The sequence below is a fragment of the Anopheles maculipalpis genome, chromosome X, assembly GCF_943734695.1.
Source record: "Anopheles maculipalpis chromosome X, idAnoMacuDA_375_x, whole genome shotgun sequence".
Classification (NCBI taxonomy): Eukaryota; Metazoa; Arthropoda; class Insecta; order Diptera; family Culicidae; genus Anopheles; species Anopheles maculipalpis.
Genome location: NC_064870.1, coordinates 18,400,491 through 18,416,984, shown reverse-complemented (window position 1 = coordinate 18,416,984; position 16,494 = coordinate 18,400,491). Strand labels below are relative to the sequence as shown.

The following is a 16,494-nucleotide window of genomic DNA, read 5'->3' as shown; positions in this document are numbered from 1 at the left end:
ATTTCTTGGGTGTTGGTCCAGCTGAGAGATCTTTGTAAAATAGTGTTATTTGAAAGTGTTGTTACCGTTTTTGTAATGGCTGACTTAAAACGTCTGCGCAAATCTGGCATGTTTTATCGCCAAGCTGCAAAGTATATGGCGCTGGAACCTACGGAAAAGGATAATCAGGATGCAGGACCAAGCCAACCATGTTAGTTGACTTTATTACACAAGTTTAACGAATATAAAATTCGATTACATCGTAGTGTTAATGTTATATTATTATTTACAACATACCCAAAATATAGCCACGAGCAATTTAAACCATGAAATGCAGCGCACATCGCCAACCCCAGAACAAAGTCCAGTACCAAATATGAACCAGACCGAAGAAGAATATGTCGAATTGGCTGACTACATCGATTGCTGTTCTTCCGAAGATGAGAATGAAATCAACACTGACGATACGTTCAATCAAATTATCGATAAAATGTCTATAGTTGATGGAATTCGTTACTGGGCACTTTCCACCAACGCGCCGCATAGCTCCATAAACATAATTTTAAAGCTTTTTAAAAAAGCCAACGTCAAAGTCCCTTTAACCGCTAAAACTTTGCTGCGGACAAATCGGAATCCTTCGACGGAGATAAAGCAGATTGGTAGTGGCCAGTTCTGGTACAGAGGGTTTGAAAAGTGCTTGTTAAATTATTTTCGGTAAGTGTTTTATTTGAAGCGAAACCTTTTTATTATTGTTGCAAGCTGATACTTTACGTTATTTTTTACATCCTTGTAAGCTTCAATAAAATAACAATTAAAAACTTATCGTTAACGGTGTCAATCGACGGGCTACCGCTATACAACAGCAGCAACATGCAGTTTTGGCCTATTCTGTTTACTGTGTATGAATTATCTGAATCGCCAGTAATGACAGCAGCAATATTCTGCGGACAAAATAAGCCAGAAAGCGTGGAGGAATATCTGCGACCAATGGTCGAAGAATTGAATTTTCTTACGACAAAAGGAATTACAATCAACGGAGAGTTTTTTACCGTAAAAATAAGATGCTTTGTTGCAGATACTCCAGCCAGAGCATTTATTAAAGGTAACTTTTTGCATTTGACGCATGACTACTGTTGATGATATGTATTAATTTTTGTATCAGGTGTAACAGGCCATACGGGATATGCAGGATGCTTAAAATGTACGGTAATTTGACACAAATTTGACAATTGACACAAATTTCAGAGCAACTGGAAAAGATTCAATTACCAACAGAAATCCACCGTAAGCTTCGATCGATAAAATATTTACATTATTGGAAAGCATCGGAGTGCGCATCCTTTCTTCACTACGCATCAATAGTTATTTTGAAAGACCGTCTTCCAACTGATATTTATAATCACTTCATGTTACTTTTTTGCGCAGTAACATTACTCTCATCCACCATTTACAAAGATAAATGGCAATTTGCTGGTCAGTTTCTGGATCGCTTTGTACAAGATTTTGACAAAGTGTACGGCGAGAGATACATGAGCAGCAACGTGCACAACTTACAACACATGTATGACGAAGTGCAACGGTTTGGATCATTGTCGTCTATATCCACATACCCCTTTGAGAATCAATTGCAACATCTGAAACGAACACTTCGAAGCGGATTCAGAAACTTAGAACAAGCGATAAATCGAATATCTGAGTGTGATGAATTTCATCTCTCCAAATCAAATAGCCAGATAAAGTTTCCTACAGTTGCAGTTAAAGGAAATACCACAACCGTTCATGTCAGGCCCGGCTTTCAGCTTCGTAACAACCTGAGGGACAGTTGGTTCCTAGCAAAAGATGAAAAAATTGTTAAGTTTCACGAAACGAACCAGTGCTCCGAACATGACATCGATAAAATAACCATTCAAGGCTATGAACTATGTGTGAAAGGTTTGATATTCAATGATCCGATCGAATCCAGCGAAATATTCATCTTTAAGGGATGTACAAATAGTTTATCAGAGTCTCTTATGGAAATGTCAATAGAACAAATTAAATGTAAATTAGTAGCGGTACACACGAATCGCAAACATGAAGCAATATTTATTCCTCTCATCCATACACTAGTTTAATAAAATGTGACAAAAACCTGGTTTATTTTATTTGTTTTTATTTATATTTAAGGATGACGGATTAACGCCGTATTGCCATGTGCGTTATGTTTTCATTATAATATCTTCGATTGTGTTTTATTCGCATCATTTAATAAATGATCAAATAAAGAAAATGGCAAATTATTCAACTAGGCAAAGCAATGGAACGTGCATTAGTTTTATTACCATATGCGTAGTAAAGATACTTTAACTTAAGTTTATTAAAACGTCATTATAATTTACCAGCTAAGAAGGTGCTTAAAAGTAGATTTTTTAAGATGAAAAAAGTTTTCTGAGATATCAAGCATTTAAAAATACTGAACTTATCCATTAATCCTGATTTAATCCGTTTTTTCTTTAACCTTACAAAATGTCGTTCTTTCCTCACCTAAATGTACACGCGAACAAGCATGATTTAATTTGGTTTTTAAAAACTTAGCCAAATAATCCGAGGTTACAACTAAACTCACGTTACTTCCCACGGTTATAAATAAATCTAAAATATTATTAAAACTACGTAACTCTACTTTCCTTTCGTCCTTTGTACGACTGAGCCCTGTCCAGCTGCATTTAGCAAAAAGGGTCTTGGTAAAAATTAAATCTATTAACACGTGTAATCGTCTTTTTACATTCGATTCTGTAACTTGCGCATGCAACCAACGCACTACATTTTGCCTATAAGTACTGTCTAATTCTAAACGTTCATCAAATCTCTTCCTCGGTTTTCAAAGGCTTTAAGGTAAATTCTGTTCTTGGAAGAAGTCCTTCTCTTGGACAGCTAGCTGCCAATACTTCATTCAATGCTTGGGTTTGTCGAGCCGAGTTTTTCAATAGTACATCCATTTTACCGTTAAGCTGCGTTTTCAAAAATTCGACTTCTTGCTCCAATGACTTGATTTGCTGAACGTAAAGATTTGTCATGGCCACAGTCAATCCTTCATCGTTTGTTTCATCTAATAAAGAATTGCTTAATTTTCTCTTTTTGGCATCTGAAAATCAAAATAAGCATAAACAAATTTCCAAAAAAATGCAAGACACAAATACTTACTATTTGATTAAAGAAGCTGTGTTTCGTTGACGGTAGTAGTTGCTGTTGTTGTTGTGAATGTTGAAATAGCATTTGAATCTGCAAAAAATAGTTCAACAAGTAAAGATAACAATGAAGTTGAAATGCTTGTTATGCATGATCATTTCATACGTGCCTTGGCGTAACTCTTCCAAAGGTTGTCTACATGACCGAAATTGAAACGCTGTCGATGATGTCGAAGCTTGCTGATAAGTTTCTGTAAATTCATTAACATGTTTCAGTACTAACAAAGTAGTTAATACAATTTTTCCCACGTTAACATACCTTTTGCAATTGGAACAGTATTTTCCTTTCCAGTGTCAGTGGAATATATTTATAAAAAGCTGTTATATTATAATATATATATTAAATATTTATATAATATATATATTTATAAAAAGTATTAGGATCGAAAGGTAGCATTCAAATTGTATTTTGTTTTGTATGGTTTACAAAATACAATTTGAATGCTACCTTTCGATCCTAATACTTTGACAAATTGGTTGTACTCAGATGAAAACGGCATCCTATCTGTTTCTTTGTCCAGCGGCATTTTGCTTAAATAGTAAATGATGATAATGAATAAAGTCGATGCATTACATCACGGTCCACCACGACGATTCTTAACAAAACCATGGATCATTGAAACTCAACAATGATATTCATTATAGTTTGCTAGTTTTGCATTTACCAAATACAAATACAAGAATGTACACAAAAACACATTTTCTTTAACTTGCGATCCTATATAGCGCATGTAAAACAAAACCTACTCCGATCCACACTAGATTATCACGACTAAAAAGGACCATCGCATCACCACCGGAGCAAATCATATGGTAAATATGCATTATACACTAAGAATCACAGTTCAATTCTCACTTCTCCTGCTCACCTCTAGATATCCAGAAAAAAACAGTACTGCATATTTCAATCTCTCCTCTACACACAGGCTCAAAAGCAGCTACCTTGATCCATAAGAGAAACAGAGCAAAAAGCATGTAAGAACGAACAAGCAGTGCGAAAGAGAAAAAAAACAGCATACACACAAATCAATTTTTTGCACATTTTTCATGACGTCAAAAGCTTCACACACACCACTGCAAAACCACGGCAACGACAATTTTGTGACGTCATAACTTGTGGTAAACAAAATTGCCCCATACGTTTCTGACTACGGGGCAATCATCGCGACAAAAGTAGGGCCCCATTTAAGCCCCATTCTTGCAACGACTTTACCTATTTTGTTATGCTTGGGTAATGATTTGACACCTCATGAGGTTGCACACTCCTGTATGTCAAATGTCAAGACGGCCCATATGACAATTTGACAGCATGAAAAACAGGGCAAAACTGACAGCTTCGCATTTTGGTTCGGATTGAATCACAAATCCGGACTTCTATCAGTGAGACGAGAGAACGATGATGATGAGGTGAGAGGAGTGAGAAGCTCAAAAATGTGAGAATCAGGGCGAGTGAGAAAAAATAAGGTGAACTGATAATATAAATTCGAAATAAAAAAATCGGTAACGAAAAAAACCGAACTAGCGAGATCGTTACTCTTTGGGAGAATTGTGTGTGTGGATATGTTATCAGTTGAGTATTGACCATATCAGCGTGTGCTTTCACTGGTGATATATATATATATATATATATATATATATATATATATATATATATATATATATATATATATATATATATATATTGTAAACATCCTGCTTCAAGCGAAACCGGCTAAATATCTTGGTCAAACACAATTGTCAAACGTGGATATATCAAATGTCAAAATGTAAAACAACCTGGTGAAATAAAGGAGAGACGTCACTTCTGTTGGAAAAACGAAAAGTGAAGAACGTGTTTCGGCCTTATGACTTCGGAAATTGAATTTAATTGAACTTTTTACAACTCAGAAGTGGGATTACCATAGCCTATTAAGTGAACATTTTGAGCGTACAAAGGTGTAGTTTGTAGCCTTCTTCGTGAAGAGAGTGTTAGCCAAAATGTTGACAAAAGATGAAATGCTGTGCGCATTGGAACATGCAGCCATTTCTGTGCCGCTTACTGCTACCATCACACAAATACGTGAGCTTTATAAAACAACGATGGGAACCGCAGAAATTGAAGTGCCAGCTGTTATTGGAAGTGCTAAATTTGAGAATGCAGTCGCTGTACATAGTGATCCGAACAGCGATAATGCTGCAGCCATGTTGTCAGATGAAAACGACGCCGCCACCGCCATGTTGCCCGATGAGAGAGACGCCGCCGCCGCCATTTTGTACAGTGAAAAGAACAGTACGGTTCCACGTGGTTTGAGCTTAGTCCGGAACTCAACAAACGCCATCACCGATGCAAATCACGAAATAGAGTTGCTGAAAAAGAAAATCGAGATTCTTGAGCTGCAACAGAAAATCGCAGCTCTAAAAGCCCCAGCTACTGTTTCTTCGGGGCTACAACCAGCAGTCATCAAATTCGAAGAATTTGTTGATACATTTGGTGGTGACAACAGTGATCACATTGAGCGGTGGTTTAAGGAATTGGAGCGAGTCTTCCTTCCATATAATATGGATGACACGAATAAGTTCCACTGTACACGTCGATTGCTTACTGGAACGGCAGCTAAATTCGCGAAATCACTCGATGTTGCAACCTATCATGAGCTGAAAGATCGTTTGATACAAACTTTCAGCAAAATCAAATCGGTTGAAAGTACGTACAAGCAGCTTAGAGCACGACGACTTGCACGGAATGAATCCATCATCAGCTATATCCTGGACATGCAGACCTTGGCTTGTGATACACCGATCCCAGAAGAAGAATTGATCAACATCATCATTGATGGAATCGGTGATCCCATCAACACCGCATCAATTCGTTTCGCCGCTAGATCTATGAATGAATTGCAGCAGTTACTTAAACGATATGAACAAATTCGCCCACGTAATATTGCAACTCCGTCATCAGCCAGACCTATTAACCAACCAAATAAGGGCGGTAAAGAAGCAGGTGATATCCAGCAAACAAGATGCTACAATTGCTCAAAATATGGGCATTATCAAAGTTCCTGTCCTTCACCACGTCGACCGAACGGATCATGTTTCACGTGCCATGAGATGGGACATGTCAATCGGGACTGTCCACGTCGTGTCTCATCAACTTCAGCAGCTGTTCAGCAAGATGGGGAATTAGAGTACGCTAAACCGATTCAGTCAATTCAGGAGCTGGATGATTTTCGCTTGGAAATCACATGCCGCGATCAAGAGATAATGGCAATGGCTGCCAAAATGAAAACGCTCGAAGAGCAGCATCAGGATTATCAGCATCACATTGCTGTCCTCAAGGAATCATTATGCGCTAAAGAAGAACATTACAACATGCTGCAATCAGATGTTGAAGAGCTGCGTAATCGGTTACAAGAAAAAAATCGAATGATTGACAATTTGGAAAATTTGCTAAAGGAGAAAGATAATCAAGTTGATATGGCACGAGCAAGGCTCAGCGCAATGCAGGCACACCATTGCAGCTCAGAAGGAGCGTTGACAAGCTTGGAAGAAGCAATCGGAGATAAGGAAAAACAAATGCAGCAACTGCGCGACCAGCGCGATCGAGCTGAAGCGGAGAAAAAAGAGGAACGAGAGCTACACGAACGTGAACTCGCCAAATTCAAGATGAAGCTTCACTCTTTGGATAGCGAGGTAGAAAAGCTAACGACACGTCTGCATAGATCACTTGCCGAAAAGGATCGCCTGGAAGCCAGGTTCAAGGAACCTTATGTAATACACAAATGTTTGCCCAATGACAGATATGTAATACGAGATATTGATGGAGCACAACAAACTCACATTCCCTACGATGGCGTACTCGAATCAGATAAACTAAGGAAGTGGATGTCGCAAGATGCAGACTCTGCATCAGTTTGCACATAGTCAGGGGGGAATTGAGGGCAATTCCCAAGTCAGGATAGCCGAGCTGTAAACATCCTGCTTCAAGCGAAACCGGCTAAATATCTTGGTCAAACACAATTGTCAAACGTGGATATATCAAATGTCAAAATGTAAAACAACCTGGTGAAATAAAGGAGAGACGTCACTTCTGTTGGAAAAACGAAAAGTGAAGAACGTGTTTCGGCCTTATGACTTCGGAAATTGAATTTAATTGAACTTTTTACAATATATATATATATATATATATATATATATATATATATATATATATATATATATATATATATATATATATATATATATATATATATATATATATATATATATTGTGGTGCAGCTAGGAGAAGAACTGTAAGTAGAGAAGAAGTGAAGAATTATATATTTATGCAATAGTGAACTTACTTTTATTTCTTGGAGTCTGTCTGTCAATCGAACCGTGGTGCCTGTGTTTAGCGATCCAGTAACATCTGCGTTTGGCCAATTTGAGGTGTAATTGGCTAGTCGCACAGAGCCTTACAAAAATATCATCAGCAGCGATCATCGTCAAGCGGATAATAAGAATTTAAGACGCGCAACAGTGAGGTGTGTATGCGTGTGTGAGTGTGTGTGTATAGGTTTTTTTTAATTTTCATTCAATTTTAGCTAAAATGGATACACCTTTGCCAAAACGTCAATGCAAAACCGTGGAAGTTTCATCCATTGATGATTTCGTGGATGAGTTGATCCTTTGCAACGACGATGCAGGGACGATTCAAGGCGAGCATGAGGATGCTAATGACATTATGGCAATGTTAAAGAAAATATTGGTTAATCAAAACACCATTAATGATGCATTGCGGCGGCAAAAGATGGACATAATGGAAATAAAAGAAAACCAGAAGTCCCTCACCGAAACTGTTAGCAAACAATCAAAAAAACTACTCCAAGTACAGGTGTTTGTGGAGAAAATTAGTAGTGTTGAGTGTGTAGGAAAAGCGATGAAAAAAAATCCCCCAGAGGGATTTAGCAAACTAAAATCTAAACAGCATTTAGATGATTTTGATACAAAATTAGGATCAGAAGAAGTGTTTAAAGACAGTGTAGTTAAGTGGTTGGATGAAAATATTACCAAAGGTGATATGAAAAATAGGATGAATGAGGCACGTGATCTAATCTTCTGTTCAGAGTTGTTTGCAGGTTGCAGCTGGAAAGGTGGTCCGTATTCCAATCCAAAAATTCCTATAGCTTCTTATATAAACCTATTAGAGCTTTTCCGATTAATTGGAAGTAACTCGTTTAGTGAGGCCACTGAAAAAGACGTAGAAGACTTTTACAAACTAAAACTACCATATGGAAAGAATCGTTTAACTTTAAAAAAATCGAAAATAGACTCCACGTAAGTTTGTATAAACATCTAAAATAGTTGATATCTGGTATCTGGAAATCTTGTTATCAAGATGAATCAATATTCTTACTACAATTTGCGACACCATGAACTTGATTATGTGTTTTGTTCAAATTTTTGAGAATTCATTAAAGAAACGCATTTAATCTCATTTTGTTATCGTTTGTTTATTGCTATTACTTTCAGTATTATGATTATTGTTAAAAATTTACAAAATATTCTGTTCATAATAATAGAAATTAATTATGGTTAAAATTGTAATGGTATAATTTATAATGATTTCTTTCTTTATTTTATTATTATTGCTGTTGTAGATTAAACTGCAGGAATTGTATCAATTAGTTGAATATCCTTGATTATAAGTTCCAGATCCTATTATACCCTAAATTAATTCAAATAAAGACAAAAGGCTTGTCCGTATTTCTTATCATTTATAATATCAATGGAACAAGGAAAAAAATCAATGTTACGTTTATTTTATTACACATTAATCTTACATACTACCGACCTTATACCGGGTCCTCTCGGTTGCTTACAATTCACACTTAAACTAAGAAAAAATTGAGGCAGAGTATTTAGTTCTGCCTCTGGATTAAGTCCAACCTTATACCGGGTCTACTCGGTTGCTTACAATCTATACTTAAACTAAGAAAAAATTGAGGCAGAGTATTTAGTTCTGCCTCTGGATTAAGTCCGACCTTATACCGGGTCTACTCGGTTGCTTACAATCTATACTTAACCTACTTAACCTACTTTTTATTCTGTTAAAGTGTGAATCAATGGATTGAAGTGCACTTTAGGTTCGTTTCGAGTTTTCTTAATTGCTACCATTTTACATTTTATATCATTAATAGACATAATTCGTAGGGTTCCTGATAAGTCGTTTTCATAAGCTTTATAGTTATAAATCATTTCAGAAGTACAAGGAGTTGCAAATGCTTGAAATCGTCTTATCAAAGGATACCCGTATACAACTATGGTCCCTGATTCTTCTGTAGCTTTCTCGTACTTAACTATAATATTTCGCCTTGTTAAAAACCAACAATCCTTGAATCGATTCCTTAGCATAAACCCTTTCCTAACCTGCAAGATAACCTCATCCTTTTTAATTTTTAATATAGGATAAACAATATTGTCGCGCCTATCGGCAGTTTCAATATCTCGTAACAATGTTATTTTTCCTATCGCTTGTTGTAAACTTCGGTAGCCAGATCGTACATAACTATGCTTAATATGTTGTAGCTTATCTTCAAAAGGGTATGTGGAAATAGTGTTCAAAGGGCCAAATTTACAAACGTCATCGTATACATGAATTAGCAGATGAACGTTACTGACTAAATACATACGGTTGTACACTATTTTGTAATCTTCAACAAATTTCCGCAATAATATGCCTGCATAGTGCCAGTGCTCTTTAAAGGCTGTAGACGATAACATGGTTAAAGCGCAATACAATAATTTAAAATGCTCGTACGCTACTCTGCCTATTCTTTCCTGTAGTACTACTATTCCTCCGTAATTTAAAAAACTACCTAATTCAGAGGCTTTCCAGTAGTGCAACGATTCCAGAGACCTAAATCTTCTGTGGATTTCTGAAGGCAATTGTATGCTTACAAGCTCCTCTGAAATTTCGGCTATCTCATCTTTAGACCATTTTTTGAAGGGTTTAAGATCACCTTCGGTCCACCCTAGCAGAAGCTTATGTACGACACCAACATGAACCAGGTGCAAAATATCGCTCGTAGTTACATCCTTTATCATGTCAAAATTCTTCAGGTCGGTTAATGGTGTTTCACCTCTGCGATGCCCTTTTGCGTTACATGGCTCATTCCGGAACTCTACGTCGGTTCTTAAATCAGCGGTCGTGTCCTCGAATATAACTTTCTTTGGGTTTTTGAGGCTAGTACCAAGTCCTTTACATTTCATGCATCCGTGAACGCCGTTGTAATAGCAAACCTCTAAAAGTCCAAGAACAAAAAATTGTACTCCACGTGGTTATTTGTAAAAATTTAAATACTTACGTTTAATGAAGGCGCGTGCTGGAGAGTCAGCGATGAACACTCGTACAGAAAGAGATATTTCTTTGCCATTAATTTTAATTTTGTTGTCCTGCAGGTTATTGAGCTCTGTCACCAATGGTCTTAAGAAAGTCTCGGCATCGGATGGTTTGTTAGCACCACAAAATATTCTCACAACCATAACGGGAACATCCGGAATGTTATGTAGCTGCATCAATATAGGCCACATCTGTGTAGGGCTACGATTGTACACAGGAACTCCGTCTGTTGAAAGATTCAGCTCAAATATGTTCTCTGCTACAACCACATTGCTGAGGAATTTACAAAAAAGGTGTTGATGGGATTAGAATTTGCACATAATAATAAAGGAATAATTAAATTACCGGAAATAATGCTGCAAACAACATTCAACTCCTTGGTACCACATTTGACCTCCTCCTGGAACTGTAGCTATTTGGTCGCTAACGTTTACCGGAGCTTTTAGCAATGTCCTTACATCCTGCGGAAGAGATGAAAAGGCAGAAAGAGAAGACACATTACGCAGTATCGCAAGTAAATTATTGCTTGCGTTGCGAGAAACTTTGTTGAGAATGAACCAAGTTCGCAAAGAGTCTCGCAACTTCAAGCTTTCAGAACTGATTTCTGAAATTTCTTCCTCCAAATATTCTTCTTCACACCACTTCCTTTCATCACTGTCGTCGTTGACGATAGATGCTTCATCGCTGATATATTCGTCATCAAGAATGTCTTCCACATACTCTTCTTTGATGTATTCGACTTCCAGATCGCGATTTAAAAAAGCATCTACAAATATAGGGTAAAATGAGCTTATTAGTAGTTGGTTTAAAACAAATTTAAAACGTTTTAAAACAATACCTTCCGCAGATTGCACAATCGCCGATTGGCCACTGGGTCCCGCTGAATTATGCTGTTCAGCCCACTCTCTTTCAAACTGCGCTTCTAGTTGCGCACACCTCTTGTAGAACATGCCACTCCGCTTAAACTTTTTCGGGAACATATTCGAAGATTAACACTCGCGTTTTTCCGTCTGAAAATGAAAATTAAGAAAAAACACTTTCTCGAAACTGTTAATGTTCAAAATAAATATTATCCGAGCGGGAAGCGTTTTCCACCAAATCCCTCGATAATTTTCGTTCAATTTTGTGTAAATATCGCAGCGATTTTTGCACAATCCAGTAGCAGCTAATGTTTTGGCGGTTATAAAGTTCAGCTGATCGTCTAGCTACCGTTAGTTGTCCACACACACGATGTACATAACCACACACGGTGATCATACCAAACAGCAACACCGTGACAAAATGTGGGTGTAGTTCACACACGTTACACATATCCACACACGGTGGTCATACCGTACGGTAAAAAGTTCAACTCGCATGAGCAAAATGTGGGTGGAGTTCACACACACGCTACACATAACCACACACGGCGATCATACCATGCAGCTCATGTGGGCAAGATCGGGTGCCGATGCAAAATCCGAGCTCGCTACCGTGTGATAAGGCTGGTCTGCGAATGAGAGAAAGGCTCATGAGGGCATTTTTTGCTTGGCAGTCAGCTCTCCATACAAACCTCTGCTGCTCACCATGGAGGAGAGAAGCAGAATGCTTACTCACTATGGAACAGGCAGGCAGTCAGTGCTGCTCAGTATGGAAACCATCAGCTGTCATCACGCTCGCTATAGTGAGATGCTCTCAAATTGTCATTTGGGGGATATATGTATTTATTGCGCTGCGCGAATCTAACTACTGTAGTAGCTTTTGAACTATAAGAGAATAAACGTGTGAATACAACAGCAACAACGTGTCCTTTCGTATTAATTTAACAGGTAATAGGCCTAGTTTAAGTGGCTCTTGTTGAAAAATGACGACGTATCAAATTGTGCTTCCGCGTCTAAATGACGATAACTTTGAAATATGGAAATTCCGCGTAGAAATGGAATTGATTCGGCAGGATTTGGCGTCGTATATTTCGGAAACCAAGCCGGAAACGCCGAATGCAAAGTGGATAGCTGGTGATGCGAAAACACGTGCTGTGATAAGTTTGACGGTCGAGGACAGTCAAGTAGTTTATATCTTGAACAAAACTACTGCAAAAGAGATTTGGGACACTCTTTGTTCAGTGCATGAAAGCAGTGGTCTCCCGTCAGTTCTTTGTGTATTGCGAAAATTGTGCACGTTGAGGTTGAGTGAAGGTGGCAATCTTCCTGCTCATTTAAGTGAGATGGTAAAACTGCACACGCGTCTTCAAATGGTGGATGAAGGGCTGAAAGTTCGAGTACTTATGGCAATGATCTTAATGATGTATCGATGACAATGGAAAAGCATGTGAAATTGTGGTAAAAGACATTTTATATGTTCCCAGTTTAAGCAGCAATCTATTGTCAGTGTCTCGTTTACGTGCTGATGGTTACGACGTAATGTCGGAACTGAAGGAACTAATGACGTAATGAAGGACGTAATGACGTAATGAAGGAACTTTGTAACATTATTAAGAATGACCGAGTTGTGATACAAGGTTTTTTTTAACGGCAGCATATATGTGCAAAACAAAGAGTCGGCGTATGTAGTACGAACGGGACAACATAGTGAAAATTGCCGTCATTTGTGGCATGAGCGTTTTGGGCATAGGGACGTTTCCACGATAAAGTTGTTATTTGAAAATAAGCTTGTGACGGGTGCAAAAGTGCGATTGTGTCCGGAAAACTTTACGTGCGAAACGTGTTTGGAAGGAAAGCTTTCACGTATAAAGTTTCCAAAGGCTTCAGTTCGCCAAACAAAAGAAATGCTAGATCTAGTGCACAGTGACGTTTGCGGACCGATGCCAGTAGAAACTCCGAGCTGAAATAGATATTTCGTTACCCTGATTGTTGTAGACGCTGTGGCCAGAGCTTATCCGCACACTCGATGCTATCTGGGAACTGACAGCATCCGATGTGTAGCGGATATAGTCGTCTCGGTCGCACGCACGCACGGACGGTCGCATCCTTCAGCGAAGCGGGGGTCAAGGGATTCCTTTCTTTTCTCTCGGCACCCGGCACCCAGCACGGACGATGCATGCGCGCGCGGCTTACCTGTTGTTAACGTTGTCCCTTTTTTTTATTGTGTTGTGCTAAGTGTGAAGTTTTAACGTGTCTAAAGTAAATAAGTTTTAAACCCAAAACACAAAAGTGGCGACGAGTTATAGTGGAAACGTTCGACGACGAGCAGTAAAACGCCACAGAATGTCCAGCCCAGACGAGACGCCAATCATCGAGGAGCAACGCCGTCTCTCACAAAATGGGGTCCTGAACGCTAGGTTCATTCACCTCCAGACAGCGCAACACGTGCCGTCGGAACCGTCACCGCTGCAACAAACACTGCAGCTTCTACAACAGCAATTGGCTCAACAGCAGCAGTTACTATCTCAGCTCGTGCAACAGCAACAGCAGCAGCCACCGACCCATGATCAACAACAAGTGGCAAAACCGAGCAATCCAGAATTAATACTGGAAGCCCTTGCAGGCAACATAAGCGAGTTCCGGTATGATCCAGAAGCAGGAGTAACGTTCGAATCGTGGTACACACGGTACGAAGACCTGTTCAAGGAGGATGCTTCCCGTTTGGATGACACGGCCAAGGTTCGGCTCCTGGGACGAAAGCTCGGAACCGCCGAACACGCCCGTTTTAGCAATTTCATTTTGCCGCGTGCACCGCGTGACCTGTGCTTCAACGAAATGGTGGAAAAGCTTACCGTCCTGTTCGGCAAAATGGAGTCAGTGCTCAGCAAGCGGTTCAAGTGCTTCAATATTACAAAAACGCGCACCGAGGATCTGTTGGCATTTGCTTGCCGAGTAAATAAAGCGTGCGTCGATGCGGAATTTTCTTCGATGACGGAGGAAGATTTCAAGTGTCTCATTCTCGTATGTGGATTAAAGGATGAAAGCGTGCAGGACATACGAATGAAATTGCTAGCCGCCATCGAGGACAGAAAGAACGCCACGCTGGAGCAGCTTGCAGCGGATTGCCAACGATTAACTCGTGTGAAGGCGGATAGCGCATTGATCGCCACGGACGGCAGTGAGCGTGTGCATGCAGTGCAGGCAAGAAAAAACCACCAGTGGCACCGGAACAGCAACAACGAGCGTCACCCCAAACCAGCCCCCCGAAGTGAAGCCTCTAAGCCTAGCAACCCATGCTGGCTTTGTGGAGCGCTTCATTGGAACGGTGACTGCACTTATCGAACCAACAAGTGTCGAGATTGTGGACGTATGGGTCACCGAGAGGGTTTCTGCAATTCGCCTCACCGACGCAGAGGACGATCGCGGTTCGGTCATCGTCGTGCAGTAGCATCCCGGGTAGTGCGAGTAAACGTGTGCAGCGTAAAACAGAAGCGGAAATTCGTCAGCATCTTCATCGGAGGAAAGCCGGCTCGACTACAACTGGACACAGGGTCAGACATCACTGTCATCAGCCAACATTTATGGAAGCAGTTGGGTAAGCCTCACCTCAGTCCACCCAAGGTAAGAGTGAAAGCAGCTAGTGGTGAAGTTTTCGGTCTTGAAGGTGAGTTCAACGCCAACGTGACTCTCAATAACGTAATCAAGCGAGCCACAATCCGCGTATCCAAGGCGGATCTGTCGTTATTCGGGGCGGATTTAATTCATCTTTTCGGCTTGGGAACTGTACCGATGGACAACTACTGCAACCACATAGGAACAGCGGAACCACAGTCATGGGAGGACAAATTTCCAACGGTTTTTAGCGGAACGGGCCTGTGCACCAAGGCACAAATTCATTTACAGCTGCGACAGGATAGCAGACCTGTTTTTCGACCGAAACGTCCGGTCGCATACGCGATGGAAGATGCTGTCAACAAGGAACTAGAACGACTTGAGAGCCTGGGGATCATCACCCCATGTGACTATTCGGATTGGGCAGCACCAGTCGTTGTCGTTCGGGAAGCGAACGGGAAAATAAGGCTATGTGGAGACTACAGCACCGGACTGAATGCAGCACTACACCCACAAGAGTACCCACTCCCATTACCACAAGACATTTTTTCCAAGTTAGCCCGTTGCGTAACATTTACTCAGATTGACCTATCTGATGCATTCTTGCAGGTGTAAATAGAAGAAAAGAGCCTACCCCTGCTTACCATCAACACGCATCGTGGCCTTTATTACTACAACAGGCTCCCTCCAGGCATTAAAGTGGCCCCTGGTGCTTTTCAGCAAATAATGGACAAAATGCTCGCTGGTGTTAATGGAGTCTCCGCCTACATGGACGACGTAATCGTCGGAGGAAAGACGCAGGAGGAGCACGATGCCGCCCTTGAAGAAACCCTGAAGCGCATAAGGGACTATGGGTTTACCATCCGGAGAGAAAAGTGTGCGTTCAACAAGCCGGAAATCCGCTACCTGGGGCATATCATCGACAGCCGTGGCCTGCGACCCGACCCTGCCAAGATCGACGCCATCAAGAAGCTACCTCCTCCAAAAGATGTCACAGGCGTTCGGTCATTCATTGGAGCGATAAACTTTTACGCCAAGTTCATCCTCAACATGCGTAACTTGCGTTACCCACTGGATAAGTTCCTTTTTTTTTTTTAATCGGGGTTACTTTATTTCATTTCCAATATCCCCTCACCCAATCCACCTCATCACCCGCGAGGGTTGTTTGCGAGGGGGATATTCTATTGCCTTGTACAGGCCTTCTGTTCCGTGCACACGTGCACTTTCTCTTTACTATAATTTTCTTAACTAATCACTGTTCCGTTTTCCCCTTTTTTATGAAGAACGAATGCCCATCCTAACCTTTTCCGTCTCATAACGGTCCCACTCTGCTGTCCCGCTGGGCCACAAGATCACCACTCGCACCACCCACTAGCGCGAGGAGGTGTCTGCCTCCGCGGCAGCCGCAGCTTCGGCCGCCGTATGGCCGGAGTTGGAGAGAGCCTCCTCCTCGCTGTC

At 40.4% G+C, this 16,494-nt stretch overlaps 5 protein-coding genes across 5 annotated transcripts; 4 read left to right on the top strand and 1 right to left on the bottom strand.

Moving 5' to 3' along the window:
* Positions 1–75: 75 nt before the first annotated feature.
* On the top strand, positions 76–1,194 carry LOC126564356 (uncharacterized). Its single transcript, XM_050221380.1, has 4 exons — positions 76–129; positions 422–693; positions 774–1,081; positions 1,142–1,194. The coding sequence occupies exons 1-4, from the start codon at positions 76–78 to the stop codon at positions 1,192–1,194; spliced, it is 687 nt and encodes a 228-aa protein (XP_050077337.1).
* Positions 1,195–1,220: 26 nt separating this feature from the next.
* Positions 1,221–2,093, top strand: LOC126561587 (uncharacterized; the record flags this gene model as incomplete). The annotated part of the gene is made up of 1 exon (XM_050217831.1): positions 1,221–2,093. A coding segment is annotated over one exon (873 nt), but the record flags the coding sequence as incomplete, so codon positions are not given.
* Positions 2,094–7,461: 5,368 nt separating this feature from the next.
* Positions 7,462–11,544, bottom strand: LOC126564345 (uncharacterized). The gene is made up of 5 exons (XM_050221368.1): positions 11,403–11,544; positions 10,910–11,330; positions 10,530–10,837; positions 9,592–10,466; positions 7,462–7,473 (listed from the first exon to the last, which is right to left on the bottom strand). Exons 1-5 carry the CDS (start codon positions 11,542–11,544, stop codon positions 7,462–7,464), a joined length of 1,758 nt encoding a protein of 585 aa, XP_050077325.1.
* A 2,223-nt stretch (positions 11,545–13,767) lies between these two features.
* On the top strand, positions 13,768–15,651 carry LOC126564337 (uncharacterized protein K02A2.6-like). Its single transcript, XM_050221356.1, has one exon. The coding sequence runs from the start codon at positions 13,768–13,770 to the stop codon at positions 15,649–15,651; it is 1,884 nt and encodes a 627-aa protein (XP_050077313.1).
* On the top strand, positions 15,591–16,134 carry LOC126564332 (uncharacterized). The gene has a single exon (XM_050221342.1). The coding sequence runs from the start codon at positions 15,763–15,765 to the stop codon at positions 16,132–16,134; it is 372 nt and encodes a 123-aa protein (XP_050077299.1). The 5' UTR covers positions 15,591–15,762.
* The last annotated feature ends 360 nt before the right edge of the window (positions 16,135–16,494 follow it).

Excerpts from the sequence above, each read along its gene's own strand:
- LOC126564356 (XM_050221380.1), top strand. The coding sequence starts at position 76 with ATGGCTGACTTAAAACGTCTGCGCAAATCTGGCATGTTTTATCGCCAA. Across the intron at positions 130-421 it reads TGTTTTATCGCCAAGCTGCA|GAGAATGAAATCAACACTGA; the intron begins AAGTATATGGCG and ends TCTTCCGAAGAT. Across the intron at positions 1,082-1,141 it reads AGCCAGAGCATTTATTAAAG|GTGTAACAGGCCATACGGGA; the intron begins GTAACTTTTTGC and ends TTTTTGTATCAG.
- LOC126564345 (XM_050221368.1), bottom strand. The coding sequence starts at position 11,544 with ATGTTCCCGAAAAAGTTTAAGCGGAGTGGCATGTTCTACAAGAGGTGT. Across the intron at positions 10,838-10,909 it reads TGTTTGCAGCATTATTTCCG|CAATGTGGTTGTAGCAGAGA; the intron begins GTAATTTAATTA and ends TAAATTCCTCAG. Across the intron at positions 10,467-10,529 it reads AGCACGCGCCTTCATTAAAC|AGGTTTGCTATTACAACGGC; the intron begins GTAAGTATTTAA and ends TTGGACTTTTAG.
- LOC126564337 (XM_050221356.1), top strand. The coding sequence starts at position 13,768 with ATGTCCAGCCCAGACGAGACGCCAATCATCGAGGAGCAACGCCGTCTC.
- LOC126564332 (XM_050221342.1), top strand. The coding sequence starts at position 15,763 with ATGGACAAAATGCTCGCTGGTGTTAATGGAGTCTCCGCCTACATGGAC.